The 26,402-nt window shown below is 38.9% G+C and overlaps 1 protein-coding gene across 4 annotated transcripts in view; it reads left to right on the top strand.

Annotated features, from left to right (window-relative positions):
• The window catches only part of LOC114031456 (probable palmitoyltransferase ZDHHC14), a 326,338-nt gene that overhangs the window by 286,492 nt on the left and 13,444 nt on the right, over window positions 1-26,402 (top strand). For all 4 annotated transcript variants that reach the window (XM_027846519.1, XM_027846521.1, XM_027846520.1 and 1 more), the window contains exons 6-8: window positions 9,258-9,360; window positions 10,998-11,107; window positions 17,442-17,544. In XM_027846519.1, the coding sequence (XP_027702320.1) occupies window positions 9,258-9,360; window positions 10,998-11,107; window positions 17,442-17,544 (316 nt within the window). The remainder of the gene's footprint in view (window positions 1-9,257; window positions 9,361-10,997; window positions 11,108-17,441; window positions 17,545-26,402) is intronic.

Consider the following 26,402-nt stretch of genomic DNA (forward strand, 5'->3'; position numbering starts at 1 on the left):
CCCCCCCCCCCCCCCCCCCCCAGAAACAGTGGTATGTGTGTGAAGAGGGGGAAGGTTCTCTTCCCCAGGTCACCGTTGCTCAGCACGTTGGTGGTGAGGGGCACTCCAGGGTTGCTATATATTGTTGTAGCAGGCATTAACCTCAGAGCACCTCCAAACCCTGGCTCTGAACAGATAGATGGTCTGCTCCTGCTACCCTGACAATCCTAAGAATAGGGCACTTGTGGGTAGATGCCGCTCTGTAACTGGATCCTTGCTCTGGGGTTGATTATAATTTTTGCTTCCCTTTTCCCCTTCTTCATGGGATCATAGATCATAGATGAAGAGCTGAGAGGGACCTTACGAACCACCTAGTCCAAACCCATCATTTTATAGATAAAGAAACCAAAGCATGAGGGAGTTTGTTTTTTACCGTACAGTTTGCTGTCTTCATTCGTATAGATAAATATAGATATAGATAAATACACGTGTGTGTGTATGTGTGTAGATATATATCATTGATCCTGTATTCATTTGTATGTGAACTATTTTGATTCCATGTAGTAATATCACATTACATCTTGGGGGGGGTAAGTAGTTTTTTATTTTTTCCAATTACATGCAAAAATAGTTTTCAGCATTCATTTTATTAGATTTTGAGTTTCAATTTTTTTTCTCCCTTTCTCACTCTCATCCCTGCTCCACAAAATGGCAAGCAATCTGATATAGGTTATACATGTGCAATCATGTAAACATTTTCTCATTTATCATGTTGTGAAGAAAGACACAGAACAAAAGGGAAAAGCCACACACACACACACACAAAGTGAAAACAACATGCTTCAATCTGCATTCAAACTCCATAGTTCTTTGGATGTGGATAGCATTTTCCATCATGAGTCTTTTGGACTTGACTTAGGTCATTGTATTTTTTTTTTCTGGCTAGGCAATGGGGTTAAGTGACTTGCCCACGGTCATACAGCTAGTTAAGTGTTATGTGTCTGAGGCCGAGATTTGAACTCAGGTTCTCCAGACTGCAGCGCCAGTGCTCTATCCACTGCACCACCTAGCTGCCCCAGATCATTATATTTCTGAGAAGAGCTAAGTCTATCATAGTTAATCGTTACACGATGTCGTTGTTACTGTGTACAAAGTTCTCCTGGTTCTGCTCACTTCACTCAGCATCAGTTCATGTAAGTCTTTCCAGGTTGTTGTCTTCTTTATATTGAAGAGAGCAAAGCAAAATCCATTCCTTTAACTTTTTAAAAATCTTCCTATGACTGAGAAAATGAAATCTAGAATAAAGACATACTACATAGCCTAATAGTCTACTTGACTTTTTAATTACAAATTTTGTGATGTTAGCTTTAGTGTGGACCTTGTAATTTACATTAAACATCACAGTAACTCATAAAAAACAATCAAATATATACTTGGATAAAAAAGGCCATTCATGCCCCTAGGTCTGCATTACTCTCTAGACATTAATTTTAAATTCATTTCTGCCTCCCACAACTCCTTTCCCATTTCTCTCCCCACTTGGGCATCAAAGCCTGAGACACATTATTCTTTTGCTTCTGGGAATTCATCATTTTCTGGGCTTTTCAGCCTTTTCTGCACATTCCACAGTTCTCTTCTGTCCTTGGGGGGGGGGGTGTACAGGGAGGGAAGGGAAGGGGAACAATAAAAGGGGAAAGGAAGAGAGGGGTTAGTTAAAGGGAGAGCAAAAATATGGTATGCCTTGAATGTTACCTTGAATCCATGTCATTTTGACATAGCTATTAGCTAATAGTGGAATCATTTTGCTATTTATAGAATTCCTCTGAAGCACTTAAGAGATTAGTAAAGAAAGTGTCACATTTACTTAACTGCTTTCATGCTGTTGATTTCTTGTGAACTGCTAGAACTCAGCCTGCAATTATAACAGTATTCCTTTATGAAGATGGTTGTTGAAGGATGATTTAGTGAGAAACAGGAGTCAAAAAAAATAGGGAGTGCCCATTCTAAAGGCTATGGTTTCTATTATTGCTATTTTCCCTTGAGAATTTTCCATTGTTTTCCAATATAAGAACCAATGAAAGCTTTTTGTTTTTAAAGTAAGAAGAAATTGGTTTATGGTACACTCAGTCATCTTGCCTTACGGTAATAATGATGATGATGATGATGATAGCTAGTATTTATTTAATGCTTACTATGTGCCAGACACTATACTAAGTGCTTTATAAATATTATCTTATTTGTTCTTCACAACAACACTGGGAAATATATCACCATTTTACAGTTGAGAAAACTGAGGCAGAGGTGACTTGCCTGAGGTCTTATAGTTAGTAAGTGTCTGAGGCTGCATTTGAACTTGTCTTCTTGACTCCAGGCCCAGTGCTCTATCCACTGTATCACCTGGTTGCCCCAATAATCAGTGATCATGATGAACATAAGCAAAAGGACCACCATGAGGACAATTTTGAAAATTTGAATTAATGTTTAATTAAAAATTCATTTTTTTCATCCTACCACTTTGCCCTACCCCCCTGGAAAAAAAATCCTTGTAATAAATATGCACGATCAAAACAAAATCCCATCTTACTCATGTACCAAATATATGTGTCTCATTCTCTACCCTGAGTCCATGGCTATTCTGTCAGGCCTCATAGTTATCATGAAGACAATTGTAGCTCACACAACCAGGTTTATTACAGAAGATGAAGAGGTGAAGAAATGGTATGAAGAAATAAGGTCCTCCCAACTGAGTCAGCCCAAATATTGCTGCCTGGTAGTGTTAGTGCAAAGATGGGCAGAGGAGAATATGGCAAAAAAAAATTGTTTTTCTGTTAAATTGGAAAACATGCTTGAAGATTAAGAAATGGAAGAACCTTAATCCCATCCCTCCCCACTCTAATCCATTCTCCTTGCAACTGCCAAAGCAATTTTCCTTCCTTGTTCAGTAAATTCCAGTGACTCCCCATTTCTTCAAGAATAAAACACCAACTCTTCTGTTTGCCATTTAAAGCCACTCTCAGCCTGGCTCTAATCTACTTTTCCAGCTTTGTTATTTGTTACTCCCTTTCTCAAACTCCACTGACCTTCTTGCTATTATTTACACAGGATGTTCCGTCTCTCATCTCTCTGCCTTTGCCCAGCTTGTCCCCATATCTAGCAATGGGAAATGGTCTTCCTCCTTACCTCTCCCTCTTTGCATCTCTAATTTCATTCAAAGCTCAACTCGAGTGCCACCTTCTCCATGAGGTCCCTCCTTATCCCCCAGTTGTTAGTGCCTCCTGTCCCACAATTACTTTGTGTTTATCTCACAATTACATGTAAAGATAGTTTTCAACATTCATTTTTATAAGATTTTGAGTTTCAGGTTTCTTTTCTCCTTCCCTCCCATGCCCCCTCACCAAGATGGCAAGCAATCGGATATAGGTTATACATGTGCAATCATGTAAATTTCCACATTAGTCATGTTATGAAAGAAGAAAAAGAACAGAAGGAAAAAGCCACCAAAAACAAACAAAGTGAAAATAATGTGCTCCCTGATGGAATGTATGCTCCCTAAGGGCAGGATCTGTTTTCTTTTTATCTCCAGCACCTAGGACAGTACCTAGCATGCACTTAATTGATTGGATCAAAAAGCTTGAAGTTTATTTACACAGAAGCCTATTTACACAGAAGGGGGTGGCCCAAATTTTAAAGCAAACCAGGAAGTCTAAGAGTTGGAAGGAGAGAAAACCATTCCAGGCAGTGGGAAGAAACAGAGATGGGAGATGGATAGCATCATGGGTGAGGAACAGCTGGTTTTTTTAAAGCATGTCAAGGGTAATAGTGGGTAATAAAGCTGAAAACGATAAAATGGGACACCAGATTGTAAAGAGATTTAAATGCCAAAAGCATATTTTATATTTGATGCTGTAGTAACAAGATGTTATTGAGTAGGGGGTGGAAAAGTCAGACCAGCACTTTGGCTGGAAGTGGAAGACTGATTGGAATGAGGGAGAGACTTATGGCAGAGAAACCAGTTGGGAAATTGGCAGTGATACACCAATATATAGCTATGGTGGTACCTATATGTGTAAAGAGGAGATAGATTTAAGAGATATTATGGAGATATAAATAAGCTGTCTCAAAGACATCAGTCTCCTGCTGCCACCCCTTTCCCTGGTTCTAATTTTTGCTGCTGCTACATCTGATCTCTGCCACTGTTTCTTCTATTTACTACCCTGGTTTTCTACCATTTGTTATTTCTTTCTTTCTTATTCCTTCTCTTTTTCCTGTTTGTTCTCCATTTCTCAGCTTGCATAGAGTGGGTTAAGTTTCAGGTGTAATTTCAGGTTTTGTGTCTCATTATTTAATCACTGTTTGCCAGCCAAAGATTCTTTTATCACTGTCAGAGATGCTTTTTAAAAAAAAACAAACAAACCTCTGGGTTCTGTCCTTTTCTAGATATCTAACTTTGTTAGAAATCCTTCAGAACCTGACTCCCCTCTTACCTTTCCAGTCTTTTTCCACCTTAAAACCCTTCTATGTACTCTTAAGATCCAGTGACACTGACTTTCTTGTGGTTTCTCATAGAAAACATTTCATCTCCTGACTCCATACTGACCCTGTCCCTTGCCTGAAACTGTCCTTCCTCATCTCTGCCTCTTGGATTCCTGGCTTCCTTCAAGTCTCAGACAAAATCCTGCCTTTTAATAGAAGCCTTTCCCAGTCCTTCTCAATCTTAGGACCTTTCTTCTATTGATTATCTTCAGTTTACCTGGTATATATTTTGATTGTACATAGTTATTTGCACATCATTTTCACCATTAGAATGTGAGCTCTTTGATAGCAGGTACTGTCTTTTGTCTTTCTTTGTATCCTAGCATTTAGCATAATACCACTGGCACATAGTAGGGGCTTAATAAGTGCTTATTGACTGATGGGACAGCTAGATGGTACAGCCCTGAGTCTGGAAGATCTGATTTCAAATCCAGCCTCAGACATTTATAGCTGTGTGACCCTGGGGCAAGCCACTTAAACATGTTTGTCTCAGTTCCTTATCTGTAAAAATAAGCTGGAGAAGGAAATGGTAAACCACTCCAGTATCTTTGCCAAGAAAACCCTCAAATTGGGTCATGAAGAGTCAGGGCTGAAACAACTCAACAACAAAATTGACTGATAAACTGACTGACATCCAGACAAGTGAGGTTCCAGATTAGAGCAGATAATGCCTCCCACCTGTCCTGATGTAGAATGAGAGCTGATAGAACAGGCAATCATTCATTTCTGCTCCTTACTTTGTATACTACCCCTGCCCCATCCATGTTGGTAATGCTCAGCTATTAGTAGCATAGTAAGGCATGAAATTTCAAGGAGTAAGTTATTCCTTTTTCTGAACTGAATATGAATAATCTCAAACCCTGGGAAAAAAATCAATGGTAATGTTTTATAACTTGACATATACCTTTTCTCCTTAAACACATTAGGAAGTCATGAATATTTATTTTCTCTGGACTGTAATTTATTGATGAGGATGCATGTTGTAGTTTTAAACTTCCAGACCCATGGTATATATTATTTTCCCTGAGAAACAGAATTTTTAAACACTTATGGGATAGAAGAGCTCTCCTATGTTTTCAAGCCTCTACAATCCTATTTCTTTATTGATTTAACTTGTATTATAGAGAACCAGACTTCTCCTTTGGGTTACATATTACAGACACATCCTGTGGACTGCTAGACTTCCTCTGAAGTGACGGGCAATGAGGAGTCCCAGGGGCTTCTCTCTTGCTTGTCAGGAGCCTAGAGCTAGCCCTTTCACTAAATTATCCCCTATGTAGTCAGTCAACAAGCATTTATTAAGTGTTTACTATGTGCCAGGTGTTGTGCTAAGTGCAAGGGATACAAAGAAAGGCCAAAATATGGTACCCATCCTCAAGGAGCTCCCATCCTAATGGAGAAGACAAGATACCAAAAAAAAAAATTGTACGTACAAGATATATAGAGTTTAAATGGAAAGTAATCTTAGAGAAAATTATTATATGAGACAGTTGTGGGATCTGTCCCAATGCAGATCAAAAATACATACCCTACCCTGGCACTATGCTGTCTGAAATGCCACCATTATAGATGTATTCCTTAGGGTTCTCCTTCCAAGCATCCTCTTTTATAATGCAATGGATTAAAATAATAATAATAATTATGCAGTGGACTGTGGGAGGGGAAAGAGAAAGAACAATCCAATAAAAATAAAGTGAAAAGGACATAGCTAGATACTCGTGCTCCTAACAGAAAAGGCCCGAGGAATAGAGAGTCCTGGGTGCCTCATGAGAGGGAAGGGATCACTGAATGAGGACAAGATTCAAAAGAAGGAGGGGAGAGATAGGGAACAAAGTTGGTTAGCTTCACAATTGCCATGGTCCAGCCTTGCATTCAACTATAATTAGCATAAGGATTCTCCTGTAGATAGCCATAACAACTGGTCTTTTGGAGGAACCTGTGGATACTAGCCTCTGAGCAAATGAGATTTCAGGAGCAGAATTTAGAATTTATGATTGAGAGGCTGCGCCAAATTCAGTTCTGGAACTGAAAATATAAACTGCTGGGAACATAGGACTGTGCTCCCTGTTGTAGATACGAGTGTTGTTGGTCTAGATGACTGAAGTGGATCAGAAGTCCTTGTGGCTGAAGGGCAGGCAGCAAGCCCTCAAAAGAGAAAGGAGTAATAGTCGTCCAATTATTGTTCAGTAATTTTTCAGAAAATCAGGAAGTATTTAATGAGCACCTATTAGGTAAAGAGCACTGTGCTAGGGTACTGTCCAATTGGTGCTTTAAGATTTACAAAGTATGTAAAAATTTTAAACTCAAAAGCATATGGAAGTGATTGCTGATAAATCAAAATAAATTAATGAAAATTAAAAAAAAAAAAGATTTACAGAGTATGTGCCCACAACAGTCCTGTGAGGTATCTTGTACAATTAGGATTATCCTTATTTTGCAGATTAGGAAACTCAGATACAACGAGGTAGGGGCAGGGAGATGTAGCAAAAAGAGCATTGGTTTTGGGATTTGGAAAAACTTGGGTCTGGATCCCAGTTCTGTTCACCACCTCATGACCCTAGGCAAGCCATTTAACCTCTCTGAGACTCAGTTTCTTCATCTGTAAAATGAGGATCTAATATATGAAATAGCTTACTGGGTTACTACTGAAGTAGTCTTACTAGGTTATTGTGAAGAAAGTGATTTAAAAATCTTAAAGCACTATAAAAATGTGAGTTATTAATAAGGGGCTTGCTCATGTTTGTACTGTTAGTAACAGTGGCAGGATTGAAATCATGTAATGATAAACCATGATGATGATGATGATGATGATAGCTAGCTTGTATATATAGCACTTTAACTTTTGCAAAGAGCTTTAAAAATCTTATCTCATTTTATCTTTACAACAACCTTGGGAGGTAGGTGCTATTATTATGCTCATCTTACAGATAGGGAAACTGAGACAGAGGTCAAATGACTGAGGGCAAAGAACATGGTATCCACTTCCTGCTAGAGAAATGATGGACTTAAAATGCAAAATGAGATACTTAAAAATTTTTTTGTTATGGTCAATATGGGGATCTTTTTTGGTGGTCTGTGTATGAGGGTTTTGTTTGTGTTTTCTGATTGTTCAAATAGGGGTTGAGGAAGTAGGACAGACATATAAAATAAATAAGTAAAATGGAGGGGAGAAGGATTGAAATTCTGCCTCCAAGGCCAGGTGCCCAGTTCCAACCTTCAAGGAGTTTAGTTAGAAAGGAAAAAAAAAAACAAAAACTTAACAACGGTGATGCCACAGTGAATGAAACAAGACCCAATATGATTACGCGCCAGCTGATATAGTATCAACTGTCATTACTGCAAGTGTCCAGAACTAGATGATTGTAATAGGTCAGAGAGGGAAATAGATGAGATTCAAAATTATCAGGAAAGGCTTTGTGAAGAAGATTTGCTTGATCTTGATCTTGAAAGATAGGCAAGATTTGAAACAAATTGAGGAAAGAGGAGAGGGCATTTCAGTCATGGGATACAGCATGAATAAAGTCACAGAGGCAGAAGTGAGCATAGCATACTTGCAGGGCGGTGAAAAGGCTGGCGGGAGAGGAGGGAAGGGTGAGTGTCAGACAACCAGTATTGTTAGATAATTAGAGTAGGATCAAATTAAAAGTCTTGCAAACCAAGCAGAGGAGTTTATACTTGACATAGAAGGAAGTAAGAAGCTAATAAAAGGTTTAGGGCAAGAGTGACATGATCAAAATTATTGTAGTCTGGCAGTGATATATATGAAAGATGTATTAAAGTAGAGAGACCCTGGAGTACAGGAGGAGGCTGGTGTACTAATCCAGGTATAGCAATTTTGAGTAACATGCCCTTGAACAAATAATAAATATGATTATGGGCTCAAAGTTTTGCCGTGGAAAAAATACATAATGTCTATGTTGCTGTTAAACTTTTTTTTTTTATAGGGGAATGGTCCAATTTTTAATTGGTCAAAAAGCATTGAATATCTGGGTCTGAGCTCTGCCACTGAAGAGCTGTGTGATCTTGAGAAACTCATTTAATAGAATCGTAGATCTAAAGGTAAAAGGTTCCCCCTCATTTTGTACATAAGGAAACTGAGGCCAAGAAAGGTTAAATGATTTGGCTACAGTCATGTAGAGAGTATCAGTGCTCTAAATCCAGTCAGTGCTCTTTCCACTCTGAGTCTCAGTTTTCTCACCCAAACAATGAGTTGGACATTGAGTTCTAAAATCCTTTAAACTTATGACTATAAACCAACCATTACAATTTCTGGGCAACTAGTAATAATAATAATAGTAATAACAACTCACTTTTGTATAATACTTTAAGGTTAAAAATAAAATTCCTCCCAATATCTCTTTGCTGAATTATAATGCTTATTTAATCTTTGTTTAATTTCATTGTTAATCAATTTAATTGCTTATCTGCAATACAAAAATTCCCCAGGTTCAGATGAGGAAACAGACTCAGAGATTGTCAGTGACTTACTCAAGGTCACATGGATGATTAGTGGCAGAGTTGGCACTTACACATTTTTGTACTTTAGATACAGAGGAGAACAGTTTGTAGCCAGAAAGAAAACATCCTGTCTTGGTATAAAAAGGCCTGCCTCTGACTTTTTTGACCACAGTTGGACATTAGCTAGTCACAGTGTTAAACTTTAAAACCCTCATTTTTTATATAACATCTTAAGCTGTCTGAATATTCCATTTTCCTCCCAATTCACTTCCTTGACTTTAAATCACTGTGCTGGAAGCCGTGGTGTGTTTCTTTTCTGTTTGGTCTATCGTTGGTCTCTCAGGTTTCCATACATATTTGATCAGCTCCAATCAAACTACAAATGAAGATGTAAGTGACTTTATGGGAAATGTGCATGTTTACTTATGTTGATTAGAAAATGAAGTAGGGAAGTACTGGTAATGTTGATTTTGCCTCTATGGGGTTGTTGTTATTGAGTGGTTTCAGTCGTGTCCAACTCTTCATGACCCCATTTGGGGTTTTCTTGGCAAAGATACTGGAGTGATTTGCTATTTCCTTCTCCAGCTCATTTGACAGATGAGGAAACTGAAGTAAACAGGGTTAAGTGACTTGCCCAGGGTCACACAGTACAGGCCACTTAAACTTTGCTCCTTTTGAAACAAACAGGAACTATTAAAAGATCATTTTACATTGTTCCCTATATATCATGTTTAATCCCTAAACATTATCTTGTGCTCATGTATAAGTAAGTTCACCCCAAGGTCTGGCCCAAAGACCCCTAATACAGAGCACCAAAGGGAAGGGGAGGGAGTTGGCTTTATAATTTAAAAATCATTGCTTAAGAGATATATCTCAGAGGAAGCAAAGAGAAATGGAAAAAAAGGTCATCCTGGTAGTGAGGAAGACCTGTTTTCAAGTCCTGCTTCTAACATATTGACTGTGTGACCTTTGGAAAGTCATTAACCTCTCAGTGTTTAGGCAACTCTTTATGACTAGAGGTTGGGAAATATGAGCCAATATACATTGGTGGATGGAGTTTCCTCATTCAGAGTGCCCTATGTCAATGAAATCAGATGTCTAATACAAAAACAAAAAAACAAAAAAACAACTTTGCGTCTATTTAAATGGAAAGATTACTGCAATGTAAGATTACAATACAATTGTGAATTCCATCTCTGTTCTATACCTCTGTTTAAATGCTGAGATGGGTTATCTTGTTCCTATTTTTAATTAAATATCTTATCCAAGTTTATCTTTCTCAGAATCCTGAAAGATGTTACAATATGGGTATTAAAAAGTAATTTTGGAAGATATTTCTCAAGCCAGGCTGAACACTAAATTAAAAAAATATATATTATGGAAATATTTGTAAACATATGACAAAAATAGCTAAACAGAATCTACCAAGTTAGCCTAAAAGAAGACATGTGAAAATTGATAGAGATATAAAATAAGCTTTCAAAAATTAAAACATGAAGCATTAATTCTGGAATTATAATCCTGTGTATTTTCCATGGACTTCATCACTGGAACCCACAAGAGACATTCTTTGTAATTCTTAGACAGATGTTACAGAACAAACTACTGGAACAATGATATGAGCCAGAATTCTTTCAGTATATAAATTACTTCCTGGAAGAAACATTAATCACTTTGGGGAGCTATATTAACTCTATCTGCCATCTATCTAATTATTGATTGCTTCAGAACACTAAATGCAAGCTTGAAAAAATATTCTTTTTACCTTTGAATGTCATGTGGAAGGAATATAAGGTGAAAGCTCTTTATAAAGTCCCTTTCTTCCTTACCTAACTCACTTGTTCAAAATTGAAAATTTAGGATTCCAAAGTTTGGAGAAAGTATACTTCGTGGTCTCACTTATGGAGATAGCAATATCTGTGCAATATCTAGCAATATCTATAAGCAATGCCCTGAAAGCCAGTTTGCCTAAACTGTGACTTCAATAAAAGGAATACCATATGTATTAAATTTTCCATGTCTTTCAGATTAAAGGATCTTGGTCAAATAAAAGAGGTAAAGAAAATTATAATCCCTACAGCTATGGAAACATCATTACAAATTGTTGCGCTGCTCTCTGTGGGCCTGTCTCTCCAAGGTAAGCTTTGCAAAAAGTCATGTCCTCTGAAAGGGATGATTTCATTATAGATCTCAGGCTTTATACGTAAATAAATTAAATCCTTAAGCTGTAGCTGTACCAGGCAAAGTGAAATGGTGATTTGATCATCTGGAGACTTTGATCTAAGTAGACAACCAAAGGTAGATTTTTTTTTTAAAGGCATAGATTAACCCAGGCCATCTGTCTGTTCCAATTAAATTCACCAGATGATTGTGAGATTCCTACTTTGTTTTTTTCTGATGTAGACAAAATTTTTATGAAATGGCTTTATAAAATGGAATGGGGACTTTTTTTTGTTTGCTTGTTTATTTTGCAGAATCAGTGTCAAACACAAAAACTAAGCCCCTCAGCCCTAGTAAGGACCCGTGATATCCTTACTAATAAGGAATCATGAAGTCAACAAGTATTGATGTCCTCCATGTGCCTAGCACTGTGGTTATGTTAAGAAGTTGCCCCAGGCCAGAACAAATTTAGCATCTGGTTGAAGAGATAAGATTAACATACATTAAATTATTGGAAAACCACAAGAGACAGCAAATAATCCAGTACAATATGGTACAGACTGCAAATGCTGATAGATGTCAGAGAAAAGAGAGATCTGTATGACCTAGAGTATTAGGGAATGAAGTCAGCGGCACAGGTTTAAGATGCTAGGGAACCACTGTGTTCCCCAGCTGATTTTTAATCCTAGCATTGGTTTTCATGCTGGGACTACCTCCATTAGGTTCACCATAACCTCCAACATCAACATGCATCTATTGATGGCCTATGTGGTGGGGTGGGGGATGGGACACTAGGCTGACAAATCCCATAATCTTAGGTCTTTAGATAAGGTTTCTAAAAGCATCAGCACACAGGCACATCTTCCATTTTCCCCTCCAAATATGATAAAAATGCAAGTTACATCAAAAGTTATTGGGAAAATATCTGCTTTCCTCTGAGTTAGGCCAGCCCTGTGCATATTATACTTCTCAGTCACCAAGCTCCGTGATCAATTGGTGTGAGTTCATGGAGCATCAACCAACTATTATTAAGGTAAAAACATTATTGGGTAAAGAGGTATTTTATACAACAAAAGGAATTAACCATGCATTCATAAGACAGATATTTTTTGAATTACACACTATTTTGAATCATCTGGACTATTTCATTGATGTGCATAATTGAAAGTTGACTCTATTGCAGTTTCTTCTGAAATAAGAATATTAACAGTAGTTTCAATCCGTGTATAGCTTAGAGTCATGATGTTAAGCTATAGGGTATCTAGAGAAGGGTAAAAGTTGGACAATGAAGGAACTCACGTTCATACTATATCAGGACTGGTTGAAGGAACTGGGAATGTTTAGCCTGGATTAGAGATGACTCTAGGGGAACATGATAACCATCTTCATATTTTTGCAGGGATGTCACATGGAAAAGGAATTAGAATTATTATGCTTGGCCCCAGAAGGTCAGTCAGAACTATAAGCAATATGCAGAAATTGAAAATTTTAGGTTTGAAGAAAAGAGAAAACTTCCTAATAATTGGAGCTATTCCAGAGTAGAATAAGCTTTCTTGGCGGTTGTGGGCTTCCTGTCTCTAGAGGTCCTCAAGCAAAGACTAGAGGACCAGTTGTTGGATGTGTGGGAAAGGAAATTCTTTGTCAAATACAAATTGGACCAGATGGCCATGAGAGCTCTTCCAATTCTTGTTTGTTTGGGGGGTTTTATATTTTGTATTTTTTTATATTTTTATTATTATCCTGAATATTAAAAAAAAAACAAACAAACAAATAGGGGCGGCTAGGTAGCACAGTGGATAGAGCACAGGCCCTGAAGTCAGGAGGACCTGAGTTCAAATCCGGCCTCAGACCAAACACATGAAACTTACTAGCTGTGTGACCCTGGTTGTCACTTAACCCCAATTGCCTAAAAATTAAAAAAAAAAAAAAAGATTTAAAAAAAAGCAAATAAATCTCTTCCAGTTCTATCGTATTAGACTGTTGTATTAAACAATCTAAATATAACCAGGTAATGTTTTTCAGATGACATACTTATAGATAATCAGAGGGCTATGAAGAATTGAGGATGAAAGAAGGTAGCTTAGAGTTTTGGTGAACAAGACCCCAAAGGCCTAGATAACTAACTGTGCTCCTCAGAAGGGTTAGTTCTGAGCATCAGTTGGGAATTACTGATTAGGCAAGAATAATGCATAGGAATATTTTGGGGAATCTTTACTATTTTATGACTTGGGTTTTTTCTCATATTTGTAATAGAAAAAACTCAACAGGTATCATCTATCATATCGCCAAAATTTTTTTTTCCTTTTGAAAGAGGACTGGGATTGTCTTTAGGGAGAAGATTTACAGAATTTCTCCTTTTATAAAAATCTTTTTTCCCCTTATTCCTAGCTCAATACTTGTAGTCAATCATGTTTTTTACTTTACAGATCTAATTTTGTAATGACAAAAATTAATTCTTCTATAAGTGGGTTCGGTTTAAGCCTTTGGCTGGTGTTGACTGCGTGTATGCGTGTGTGTGTGTGTGTGTGTGTGTGTGTGTGTGTGTGTGGTGGTTTTTTTTTTAAACTCAGTTATTAAGAATAGGATTGATTTCAAGTGTGTCTCTTCTATATTCTCAGCTATTTAAAACATGAGAAGGAGGTTGTCTTGGAGAAAATAGAGGAGGAAAGAGTGTTCTTTTCAAATTTTTCTTAGAACCAAATCCCTCCATCCATTTTAAAGAGAGAGAGGCAAAGACTTTTATCATCAGTCTTTTCCAAAGTGTTATTATTTTGTCATAAGGAGCAAGAACTTGTCTGGAATAAAGTCCATGAGATTGCCAAGCTGATTTATGGGTGGCCTTTCAGACGCTCAAGAAGTCAATAACAATAGCTAGAGAATGCGGTCAGATTTAGGTGGTGGTAGGGAGTAGGATGATTTTATTTTTAAATAAAAGCAAAACAGCCCAGAGTTTTTTGCGTTTAGTATTACTAGCACAGTTATATCATAGAATCCTGAAAACTTCCCCATGTTCTTAACCAGAATTCACCCATTTTCAAAGACTCTAAACTAATCCCAGGGGTGAAGTCTACCTTATTCCAACACAGGAGGCATGAGCCATGGTTGGGAGCTCAGATTTTCCGCTGGTGATCCAGGAATCAGCAAGGGTTATGCTTGTCTTTTAAGATGTATGTTGACAGAATCATGTGCTATCAATAACATTAAGTCATTAAACTGGTTCATCTGTTGTAAAGAGAAGCTGAGAATTTCTACTGTGAATATTTTCATCAGGTTTTTCTCCACTTTCTGATGGACTGAAAATAACCACCAGAGAGAGAGCCACAGGACTAGAAAGTATCATTAAGGCCATCTCATTAGAGCTATCCCTATCCCACCCTCCTCTTCCCCACCCCACCGCCATGAATGTTAGGTCTACTCCTAACAGTCTGGGGAAACAACATGTCTTGGTGAACCATTCCAGTATCCAACAGCCTTGACTCCGAGGAGAGTCTTTACATCGAACCTAAACTTCCTTCACATTGAATTAATTCTCCTCTTACTCTCCTCAGAGTAGAGATGGAACATGGCTAGTCTCCAATTTCATTACACCAATCCTGCATGTATTTGAAGCTCTGAATCTGCTATAGTTAAGCTTTTAAATTTAACAAATTCAGCCAGTTAGTTACCAGATGCTTCCATGGTACTATGAAAAGTGTTAAGAGATAGAGATAAGAATAAAATACAGTCCCTGCCCTCAAGAAGCTTCCTTTCTCTAGTCTAGGTTATACAGTTCCAACTGCTTTTTCAGTCATTTATTAAGTCCCTGCTGTGTCAGGCACTGTGCTAAGCTGTGGGTGTACAAAGGATAAAAGACAATCTGCGCTTTCGAGGTGCCTCTAGCCATCCTTTGCAGCGCTGTCAGCTGCACCAAGAGTTTCTTTAGGTTTTAGATGTTCAAACAGGTTATAGTCAGTCAGTCGGTAGGCTGGCATTCATTAAATGTTTACTATGGCCAGGCACTGTGCCAAGTGCTGAGTCATGATCTCCTCTAATGATTTAGCCAGCCCTGAGTGTAGCAAAACAATTAATTATAAAGTTTTTTTATATGCCAGTTTATAATATAGGTTCCCCCTGGAATATAAATGATGCCCCTAAAAGAAAATCTTTTTGAAAGTGAGGGGGGGAAAATGTGTGTGTGCACACTGAACAATAATTATTGCCCATTACCACTCCATCTTGGAGTCAGAGAATACTCAGACCCTAGAACATCATGGGGCTTTTGCCATCTAAAGAGGAAGCTAACACAGGTGGGCTACTTTCACTTGTTCACTGCCCTATCAGCTGACCATCTTTGATACTTTTCATATAGCCAAGGACAGGAGGGAAGAGTATTCCTCCAATGAAGCATTACCATTACCCTTTCTTGAGTTATCACTGCTGCACACACACACACACACATGCACACACACACACACACACACACACACACATACATGCACACTCTAGCCATCAAATACTTGGTAACTTAAAAATGCAAATCAGAATGAGTTCTAGTGCAGATCTAAATGTAGACTGGAGTGAATGTGGGTTGCCTTTAGTATCCTCTCTATCCTACTTTTTAAAAAAAAATTTCCTTCCCCTTTCTCCCTACTGACCTACAATGCCCTTATTTTACCCTCTAGTTACTTTATAACCTCTCAATGAGGTACCCTGTGCAGACCTACTGAACAAACAGAATTATATGTTTATTTGTTTATGTGACAGTTCTTCAAATACCTGAAAATGGCTACCCTGCTCCTCTTGACTTTCTTCTTCAGGCAAACCATCCCTAGTTTCTTCAAGTACTCTTCAACTAGCACATTCTTCAGTCCCCTCACTGTCCTAGTTGCCCTCCTGAGAATTCAAGAATCTCTCCTTGTCACCCTCAGGTCAAAGCCTTAACATGAGAAGCAGTTAAAAACCCCTCCCTACCCCAGTATTTTTTTTTATATTCATCATCATATCAAATTTATTATTCCAAAGGCACTAATACATCTGTAGATGTTCATAATGACAATCACACTACACATAATTTTCCCAGTATTTTTTTTAAGAGACCTGAAATTATAGGTACGGGATATCCCCTTCATTTGAAGACAAATCTTAAAGTCCCATAATTCCATTCTTCATTAACACCCGAATTTATATATGGCGGCTTTTTCAGTTGTTTCAAAAGTGATGTTCTAGATAGTGATGTTTGACATGTTGGAATGAAGTGGGAAAATACCACTTGGTCTGAAGTATTGGGGAAAGCGCTGAGCTAGTCAAAAAGTATTTATTAAGCATTTATTATGTGCCAGGCCCTGGGAATACAAATACAAGCAGAAAGACAGTACCTGCCCTCAAGGAGCTTACATTCTAATGATGGAAGACAACACATGAAAGGAGGCTGGAAAGTAATGGGGGTGGGGAAAAAGAGGACAGAAGGTACTCAAGTGGGGACATGGCAGAGAAAGTCTGATGAATCAAGGATAAGCCTGGAAAGGAAGGTAGCCTACGTGAGGTAGGAACCTTGGGCTCAGATTCTGGCTGTAGTATTTGCTAGCTCTGTGACCACAAGCAAGTTGAATAGCCTCTCTGAGCCTCCATTTCATCATCTGCAAAATGGAGAGATTCACAGGATTGTAGATTTAGCATTAGAAGGGATTTTAAAGGTCATCTAGTTAAACATCTTAATTTTACAGATGAAACCACTGAGGCCTAAAGGTTAAGTGACTTGCCCAAGGTCACATAGATAGTAAATGGCAGAGTCTGGATCTACCCAGGTCCTCTTTCTCTAAACTCACCATTCTTTGTACCAAACCACACTGCCCCATACACCCCACAGGATTTTTGTATAACTTAAAGCACTATATTAATGTCAGTCTATATTAATATTAGAACAATGCCTGACATATAGTAATAATAAGAGACCAAAGTCTTCACTAATAGGCCTTTCCACGCTATTTGTATGAAGTTGTCCTGTGAACTTTTATACTTTGAAAGTTCCATTATTTCAGCAATACATATATTACTCTTCCTGACTTTGATTAAAAGTCCTTCATATTTAATGAGTAGCTATGTATACAAAATAAATCCTGATCTGGTAACCAATGTTCTGGGAATGAGTCTTTTGAAAATGAGATCACACACACACACACACACACACACACACACACACACACACACCCCTGAGCAGACAACCATGCTATAATCCAGAAAGTCTTTAGAGAGAAGGAAAATCAGAAACATCTCTGAACATCTTTTGTGCTTTCAATTCATTCTCCCTTCCTTTTCTCTCTTCTCTTGTTCAGTCTAATTGATAGAAGAGGATTTATCCAGCCGGACACACCACAGCCAGCAGCACCGACAAATGGAATCACCATGTATGGGGCCACGCAGTCTCAGAGCAACATGGTAGGGGCCAGCATATAGCAGTGTTCACCTGATTCCTATGAATGTTTCTTGCTTTTTGCTTTGATATGAGCTAATCAAATAATACACTAACTGGGTTTACCTGCTTCTCCCTGGAAGGAAGAGCACTGCCTTAATCATCATACCTCAAAGGAGTTTTATCAAGAGAAGGCAAGGTTTTTAACCTAAGGTTACTGGTGGTTGCAAATGCCGTGGTAGGGGAGGTGGGATTCTCGTTACAAATTATATGAGGTATACGTGACATTGATTCTGTGTATGTGACACTGATTCTATGATTTGTCGCCCCATGCTATGAAGAGTTGACCCCTGCCATATATTGAACCATACTTATTTAAGTGCCATTAATGAAGTGGATCTGGTACTATAAGATCTGAGTTCAGTTCCTAACTTGGACACTCTCTAACTGAATGACTATGTGCAAGTCACTTAACTTCCCTGACTCAGTTTCCATCTCTGTAAAAAAAGAATGCCTGTGTTACCTACCTCACAGGGTTGTTGTGAGGACCAAATGAGAGAATATGTATAAAGTGCTTAAAATGGTATAAAAATGTCTGTTATTCTTGATATAAATTAAAAACAAGATAGGCAAAGATTGCCCAAGGCAAAATTGTGAAATAGATGAAGTTCATCTTTGTCAACTCTAGCCTCACTTTTCAGTCCCCTTGCCTCTCCTTCAGTTACCCCATATTTTAGGTTTCTAGGCCCACATACTCTCTCTGGTATCTCAGACCTTGGAGCTAATATTCTATTATCAGTCATTTACACCTTTGTGTGAATGAGTTTGTCATTGTGTGGCCTTTTCCTGGGATAGATGGCGTCTTCATGGCTCCCAGTCATTCATTCCCTTCTCATCTTTGTTAGGGTAGTATAGGCTTTCTTAGAACAATGTTTCCACTCAAGGAGGTAAGACCTGAATGACAATTTCCCAGAGCACTTGATTTCTCTTAATGACTATAAGGCACGGTCACAGTCTCGAGAATGTATCTGGGTGCTCGGAGTTAGAGACAGGGATTGGAGTTATCATTTCATTGGTATAGAGAACTTCCAGGTAAGGGGCCCTCCTTCTACCAGTGTAGGTCAACACCTTCTTTACAGCTTCGTGTTTCGCCTAGAGCAGAGGAGTTGATGACTTACCCAGAGTGACACCATCAGTATATGTAAGAGGCAAGGCTTGAGTTTAGGTCTTCTGGACTTCATGGCCAGTTCTCTCTTTATTACTCCACACTGCCTCTCTGGTTACTCAGGGCTATTTCAAATGATTATTTGTTGGACATTACAGCAAATGCCAGGAAAATCATGCTCTTCATGCCAGTCAGGACATTTCTTTTAATCGAGTTAATTCTAAAAGCTAGATCATTGTATAGCTACAAAGCCTTTTTGTCACTCAGTTTTGTGAGAGCTTATCTCTCCTTTCTGTCTACATCAAGATAGTTATAGAAGAAGAGAGACAGAAACAGAGAGGGGGAAAGGGAAGAAAGAGAGGAGCATATAATCTCTCTTATATGACTATAAAGCAGAAAGTGCTTTCAGGACTATTTCATCCCACTCTTCTTATTTTTTGTTTTGTTTTGTTTTGAGGTGATGGGGGTTAAGTGACTTGCCCAAGGTCACAAAGCTAGACTGGATTTGAACCCAGGTCCTCCTGACTTCAGGGCCAGTGCACTACCTACCTACTCCACTTTCTTCTTATTAATGAGAAAACTGAGGCCCAGGGGGTTTTGACTTGCCAAAGTCACCCAGCTAATAACAATGTTAAAATAATTGACATTTATATAGGACATTGAGATTTCTGAAGTGTTGTCCTTTCAGTATCCCTATGAGTCTTACAATCTCCACTTTCCAAATAAGCAAACAGCAGCCCAGAGAGAACAACTTATTTACCCATGGTCACACAGATGCGTACCAACTAGGTTTCCAGTTCGGGTCTCCGAATGCCAAGTCTAGAACTCTTTTCTTGTTTGTTTGGGTTTTTTTGTTTGTTTGTTTTTGGTTTGTGTGTGTGTGTGGTTTTTTTTTAGGCAATTGGGGTTAAGTGACTTGCCCAGGGTCACACAGCTAGTAAGTATCAAGTGTTTAGTCTGAGGCCAGATTTGAACTCAGGTCCTCCTGACTTCAGGGCCAGTGCTCTATTCACTGCACCACCTAGCTGCCCCTCTAGTACTCTTTTCAACATTACCAATACTAGAGCTCAGTTCTCTTGACTTCCACTGCAAGATTCTTTCCATTCATAGCATCATAGACCAAGAACTGGAAGGAACCTTGGAAGCCATCCAGAATATTGAACAGATGTAGATTACAGTAGTAATATATCCACAGTATCCACATAACAGATGTGGATAACAGTATTCTAGGGACTAGGGCAGGGGTAGGGAACCTGGAGCCTCAAGGCCAGGTGTGGCCTTCTAGGTCCTTGGGTTTGGCCTTTTGACTGAGTCCAGGTTTTACAGAACAAATCCTTTTATTAAGGGGATTTGTTCTGTAAAGTTTGGATCCAGTCAGCAGGCTGTACCTGAGGACCTAGAGGGCCACATGTGGCCTCGGGGCCATAGTTTCCCCACCCCTGGACTAGGGAAATTAAGTGTCTTGCCTAAGGTCACATGGGTACAATGTTTCAGAGATGGAATTTGAACCCAGGTCCCTTCTCTCCAAAGCACTTTTCATACTGTGTGACCGCACGCTAGTCACTTTTACTCTCTGGACCTCAATTTCCTCATTTGTATAATGAGGAGTATGGTCTTAATGATTTCAAAGGTTCCTTCTAACTTGAAATCTATGATGCTATGACCCTAAGACCTCCATATCATGATGAGGCAAACATTTATTAAGTGTCTACTCTATATCAGGTACTGTGCTACATATTAGGGATACAAATAGAGGCAAAAGAGAGTTCCTGTCCTCAAGGAGCTTACAATCTAATGGGGGAGGCAACAAGCAAATATATGCAAAGCAAGCTGTTTACAGGATAACTATGAAATATTAACAGAGGGAAGGCACTGAAATTAAGAGGAGTTGGAAAAGGCCTCCTGTAGAAGCTAGGATTTTAGTTTAGACTTAAAAGAAGCCAAGGAAGTAAGCAGATGGAGGTGAAGAAGGACAGGGTTCCAGGCATTGGGGAACAGCCAGAGAAAATGCCCAGAGCTGAGAGATGGATGTTTTGTTTGTGGAACAACCAGGAGCCAAAGTGGGACTTTGGTATAGGAATTCTGAGAAGCACTTATTTAATATCAGGGATGCTATTAATATGTGAATTATTCATTCACATGAGTTTACCTATATTCAGTGTGGTTCAAACATTTTTTGAGCTCCTACTGTATTCAGGGAAATACTTATCTATTCCCATGGTTCCTACATGATAGATGTTCTAAGCATCTCTGAATGCACACATAGCCACATGCTCAGGGCCACCATCTTTCACGTAAGAGAAAGTAAATGTTGTACTCTTCATTCTGCAAATGCTGACTCAACCCAGACATTGTTTCCACTTTAATTTGAGCTAAATGAAAACAGTTGTATTTTTAACTATGATGCACCCAAAAAAAAAAAACCCACAAACAAACAAAATCCTTTCTTGAGAAATACCTGCTTTCCAGGCCATCATTTCAAGTGAAACTGTTTCATTTGTTGTTTTCCTGAAGCTAGCATAGTACCTGGTCCAAAGGGACATGGACAGACTTTAAAAGGCCAAGGTCTCCCACTATATCCAGGGCCATGCCCAGTCGTCCTGATCTATTTCTGGCCACTGGACCCAGATGGCTCTGGAGGAGAAAGTGAGGCTGGTGACTTTGCACAGCCCTCTCTCACTTCAATCCAATTCACTTGCATGTCATGGCATCACCTCCCTGCTGTCATGGTCCCCTTTGAAAGCGAAGGACAAACAACACAGGCAACTCCAAGGTGAGGGAACTCATCTCGTCTAATGGGGATGGGCAACCTCTGTAAAACTTACAGTCTTAGACTAGAGAGGCCCAAGTTGTTAAGAGATTTGGCCCAAGGCCACACAAGCAGAATGTGTCAAAGGTAGAACTTAAAGCCCTGTCTTCCTAGCTCCTGGTCTCCTATACCACACTGCCAGGTACATAGTAGATACTTAACAAATGTTTGTTGTTTAATTGCATAATTTATCTTTTTTTTTTTTAAGGAAATGTTAGCCTCAGGGTTACTTTCCCATGGAGATCAAGAAAAGGGAGAAGAAGGATGGTCTAGAGAAAACTGAGAAGCTGTAGTCATTTACAAAGTGGAAGGAAAGACAGAGATAGGGCCAAGGACCAGCTGAGGGAGAAAAAAAACAACTGATGGTAGAGCCTAAAGCAAAAGGAAATTGCTATTAAATTTTTTTTTAAAAGTAGTTCCATATAATCCATCCAGATGTCAGAAAGTCTTCAACTAAAAAATGTGGGAACTTCTGCCCAAGGCGATTTTTAGTATTATCCCCCAAGCTCCCTGTTGTTTTTATTTCTTATTATATTTTGGGTAATGTTAGTACTAAGTACAAGTTATGTACCTAACAATTTCCAGGAACTGTCAAAACCTGGAGAAATGAGCTAAAATATTTCAAGAGTGCCAACTGAACTTAGTCTTTGGGGGCAAAATTTCACATTCCTTTGCTTTGATTTATTCAGCCTGGCACATACAACAGGCATCCCAACCAGAGCTCATCCGTCAAAGAAGTCAGCAAGTGTTCACTGAGTCCCAGCCATGTATCAAGCTTCATGCACCAAACACAGTGATGAGGTGTTTCTTTCCATCTGTTTCAACATCAGTTGCTCAGATTAACTTCTGTTCTGTGGGTAAACATGATTTTATTAGTAATAGCAGTTGATATTTGCGGAGATTTACCTCCTTACCTTTTATTAAATGATTAGCATGCTCAACCTCCCAATGACATAGAATGGCAGTGTCATAGTCTACGAATTCTGTAAAGTATTTAATAGCAAGGATACTATTAATAAAATACGTGAAGAAAGTGGAGAGGTTTCCTGCTCAGATATGGGCTGGGCTACATGACTTCCAGGTCCTTTCTAATCCTGGGATTCTGGAAATCGTTGCCCTCCCTGGTGTTACAAATATGAACATAAAAGCAGATGAAATTTAAGTAATTAGTCCAGGACCATACAACAAGTTGCTCACAGATCCAGAAATAAGAATAATCTTAGTGATTAATTAGAACATAGTCTATTCAGTAGGGCAGCTAGGTGGCTTAGTGGTTAGAGTATTGGGCCTGAAGTCAGGAAAACTCATCTTCCTGAGTTCAAATCTGGCCTCAGATACTTAATTATTGTGTTACCCTAGGCAAGTCAGTTAACTCTGTTTGCCTCAGTTTCCTCATCTGTAAAAGCAGCTGGAGAAGGAAATGGCAAATCACACCAATATCTTTGCCAAGAAAACCCCAAATGGGGTCACGAAGAGTTGGTTGTGACTGAAAAACGACTGGACAACAACAACAAAATCCTCATATGGCATAACTTTGAGGTCTTTCATTATCCTTCTTGCCCTCTGCTAGATGTTCTTCAGCCTATAATTGTCCTTCATAAACCGGGATGAGCTGAACTGAAGACAGAACTCCAGGTGTGGTCTAACCAAGGAAGATTACAGTCACCTCATCCTTCCTGGAAGAGAGTTCTCTTGATGCAGCCCAAGATTATGTTAGTAATTTTTTTTTGGTTGCCACATCTGCACCATACTACTGACTCATTGACGTTCAGTCCCCTGAAACCCCTAAATTTTTCAGACAAACTGCTATCTAATCCTGCCTCACAATTTTTTTGAAGTCAATATAAGGCTTTGCATTTATCTCTATCAAAGGTCTAACTTGTCAAGGACCTTTTGGAGCCCAACTCTGACACCCGGCATGTAAGTTGTACCCCTCCCCCAACCTTTGTGTCATCTGCAGATTCAATAACCCTGCCTACTGTGCCCTTAACCAAGTGTTTGATAAAAATATTAAATGGTACAGCACCTAGCACAGATCCCTGTGCCACTCCACTAGAGACCACCTTCCAAGTTGTTGATCATGCTGTTAAGTTGTTTCAGTCATGTCTGACTCTTTATGGGGTTTTCTTGGCAAAGATACTGGAGTGGTTTGCCATTTCCTTCTCCAGATCATTTTACAAATGAAAAAACTGAAGCAAACAGGGTTAAGTGACTTGCTCAGGGTCGCACAGCTAGGACATGTCTGAGGCTGGATTTGAACTCTATCCACTCTATCCACTGTACCACCTAGCTACTCTTATAAGTTGATATTGTACCATTAATGATGACTCTCTGTGTCCAATAGTTTAACTAGTTCTCAATCTTATTATAGTTTCATTCAGCCCACATCTTTTTCCACAAGAATAATGTGAAAGACTTTAGCAAATGTTTTGCTAAAATCTAGATCAACTATACCTATAACATTTCCCCAATTTACCAGTTTAGCAATAGTATTAAAAACAAAACAAAACAAAACAACAGAACTTAGGTCATTCTTGAATGACCTGTTCTTGATGAAGCCATACTAGCTCTTTTTTAGAATCACCATTTCTTTTTCTAGATGTCTGTTAATCTTCTCTTTAATCATATATTTTAAAATTTTGCCAGGAATCTAGCACTACTTTGGAATGGGTCTGCAGACCTGCAGAGGGCTTCTGGGTAAGCAAGAACACAGCAGAATTCACATGCTTTTTTTAATGTAGTTGGACAGTCCCTCTTATATACTCTTTTCAGTCAATTTTTCTGTCACTCTTTCAAAAACATGAAAATGAACTGTAGGAGAGGGGCAGAAGCTTCTTCCAGAAATCAGAGGCAGCTTAGGAATGACCAGCAGAATAGTGCCTGTGATTCTTAGACCAAATTTCTTATCCTTAATATCTTAATCACACTGCCTCCAGTCAACTGGGGAGAGAGTGGGATGGGGGGAGAAAGGAAAGACAAAGATATATTCTTAAGTATGACTGTTGAAGAAAAATCGGTAGAGATCATGAAAGTGAACACTTTGCCTCTCAGCTAGTCCATGCCAAGGCCTAGGGCTGGCTGGTATAGTACAATCTCTGAATTCAGTCTCCCAACCATAACTCCACTGTGGTAAGGTCACCAAAGTGAGGCAATAACTCCCCTCAACATACTAGGGGTAACCCTTAGGGATTGTGAGGTAATCTAATGGTCATGTGCCCCAGCTAGTATAGTTCCACCCCTTGATTGTCAGTTTCTATCAATTGATCAGCTAGCCTAAATTAGCTTTTAGAAAGTTATTTTATCCAAAGCCAAGTGTTTACTAAGATGGTTTGGTTGAATCTCAAATCTCTCCTAAAAATCTGTGATACACTTTCCCTCAAGTACATATGGAGGTCTAGGGAGACAAGCTTCAAGCTTGGAGAACATGTGATAAAAGGGGTAACTAACAACTCCTGGAAGCACTTTTGCTGACATCCTCAAAATGTTTCTCCTTGGGTATGGTGTAGTTTTTCTACTAGCCTTCTTGTGAAACTGCCTTTCAATATCTTATGGAGTCTGTCCTTGTCTCCTGTAAGAATTGCAGACCCTGAAATTGGCTGTTTCTGTTCTGAGAACATTGCTAGAACATTGATGAAAAAGTCCAAGTTCTTTAGTCCTCTAAGACTCCCAAGTCTTCTTTTGCCCAACAGAAAATGGGAGAAGACAACCAAGGCTGAAGTATTCTCCTCCACATAACTAGGAATTCCTTCTCAAGGATTTCATCTTTTTTCCCCCCAATGGGGTTTATTCATGACCTTGACTCTCTCTTCTTTAGCCAAACTGGAGGAGATGAAGGAGGGCAGAAAAGCCAGCGTTCTTAGATACCCATCCCCTCCCCCTCCACACCCAATCTTTTCTTCTCCTAGAGTTTATATCTATGTGCATTTGTGAGAATCCTCAGTAGCCCCCAAATGGGGTCTGTTCCTCACCTAAAGTCTCAAGACCAGCTTGGAAGATAGCAGTAGTCTGAGTGTCAGAGTGGAGAGAATGTTTCCATTCAACAATGAGGAAGGTGGTATGAGGGGGCAACCCCAGAACACCTCCATTCTGTACTCCATTGGTCTTTGAAATGTCAAGACAGAACCACCAAGTTACTCTTTTCTTACCTTAGTACATGAAATACTATACTATTGAGGATAGGGACTTTTACACTAAGATATAGCCCAGGCATCTTGTATAATGCCAGGGTCACCATTCACTTAAATTCTTCAGTTTCAAACTGACTTGATATTTGATAGACAATCTATTGGCCAAGTCTCATCATCTGATCTAAAAGCACTTCCAATGCAGTATAACTTCACTTCACCCAATGGTTTTCAAAGACATCTAAATTCTTCAAGGACATTTTTTCACTATGATTTGATTCAATTGATAGGTGCTGTCACCTGATTAAGGTATCAAGGCATAGGATCTTGACATTTTAAGTGCAGATAAGGTAATTATCTAGGATGCCCCCCCCCCCTTATAGTTTTTTTAGGCATTGTAGGCCTGGCTTTTTAATGAATGCTCATTTTCTCATGGGATCCTGAATGTTTTGCATATTGGAGAAAGTTTTAGAGATTTACTTCAAAATCTTTGTGATACAGATCAGTTTGGTAGCTATCATACCCTGTCTCTCTCTTTCATTCAACAAAAGCAGTCTGATTGCTTTATCTTTGTTTTTGGAAAGATTCAAGCTATTTCACTGCATAATGCCTGAAGATTACATTTGGGATCAGGATTTATCTAATTGTTATGAGTCATTTTATCCAAAGCAAATCTCATTTTTTTAGTCTAGTTGAATGCTGATAGGGATAATAGATGAAGAAAGCTAAGAGGAAGAAAAGTCCAGCAAAAGCTTCCATTTTTAAACGGCCTTAAACAATGTGTAA

Source organism: Vombatus ursinus, unplaced genomic scaffold (assembly GCF_900497805.2).
Source record: "Vombatus ursinus unplaced genomic scaffold, bare-nosed wombat genome assembly UNPS02015175.1, whole genome shotgun sequence".
In the NCBI taxonomy this organism is placed as follows: domain Eukaryota; kingdom Metazoa; phylum Chordata; class Mammalia; order Diprotodontia; family Vombatidae; genus Vombatus; species Vombatus ursinus.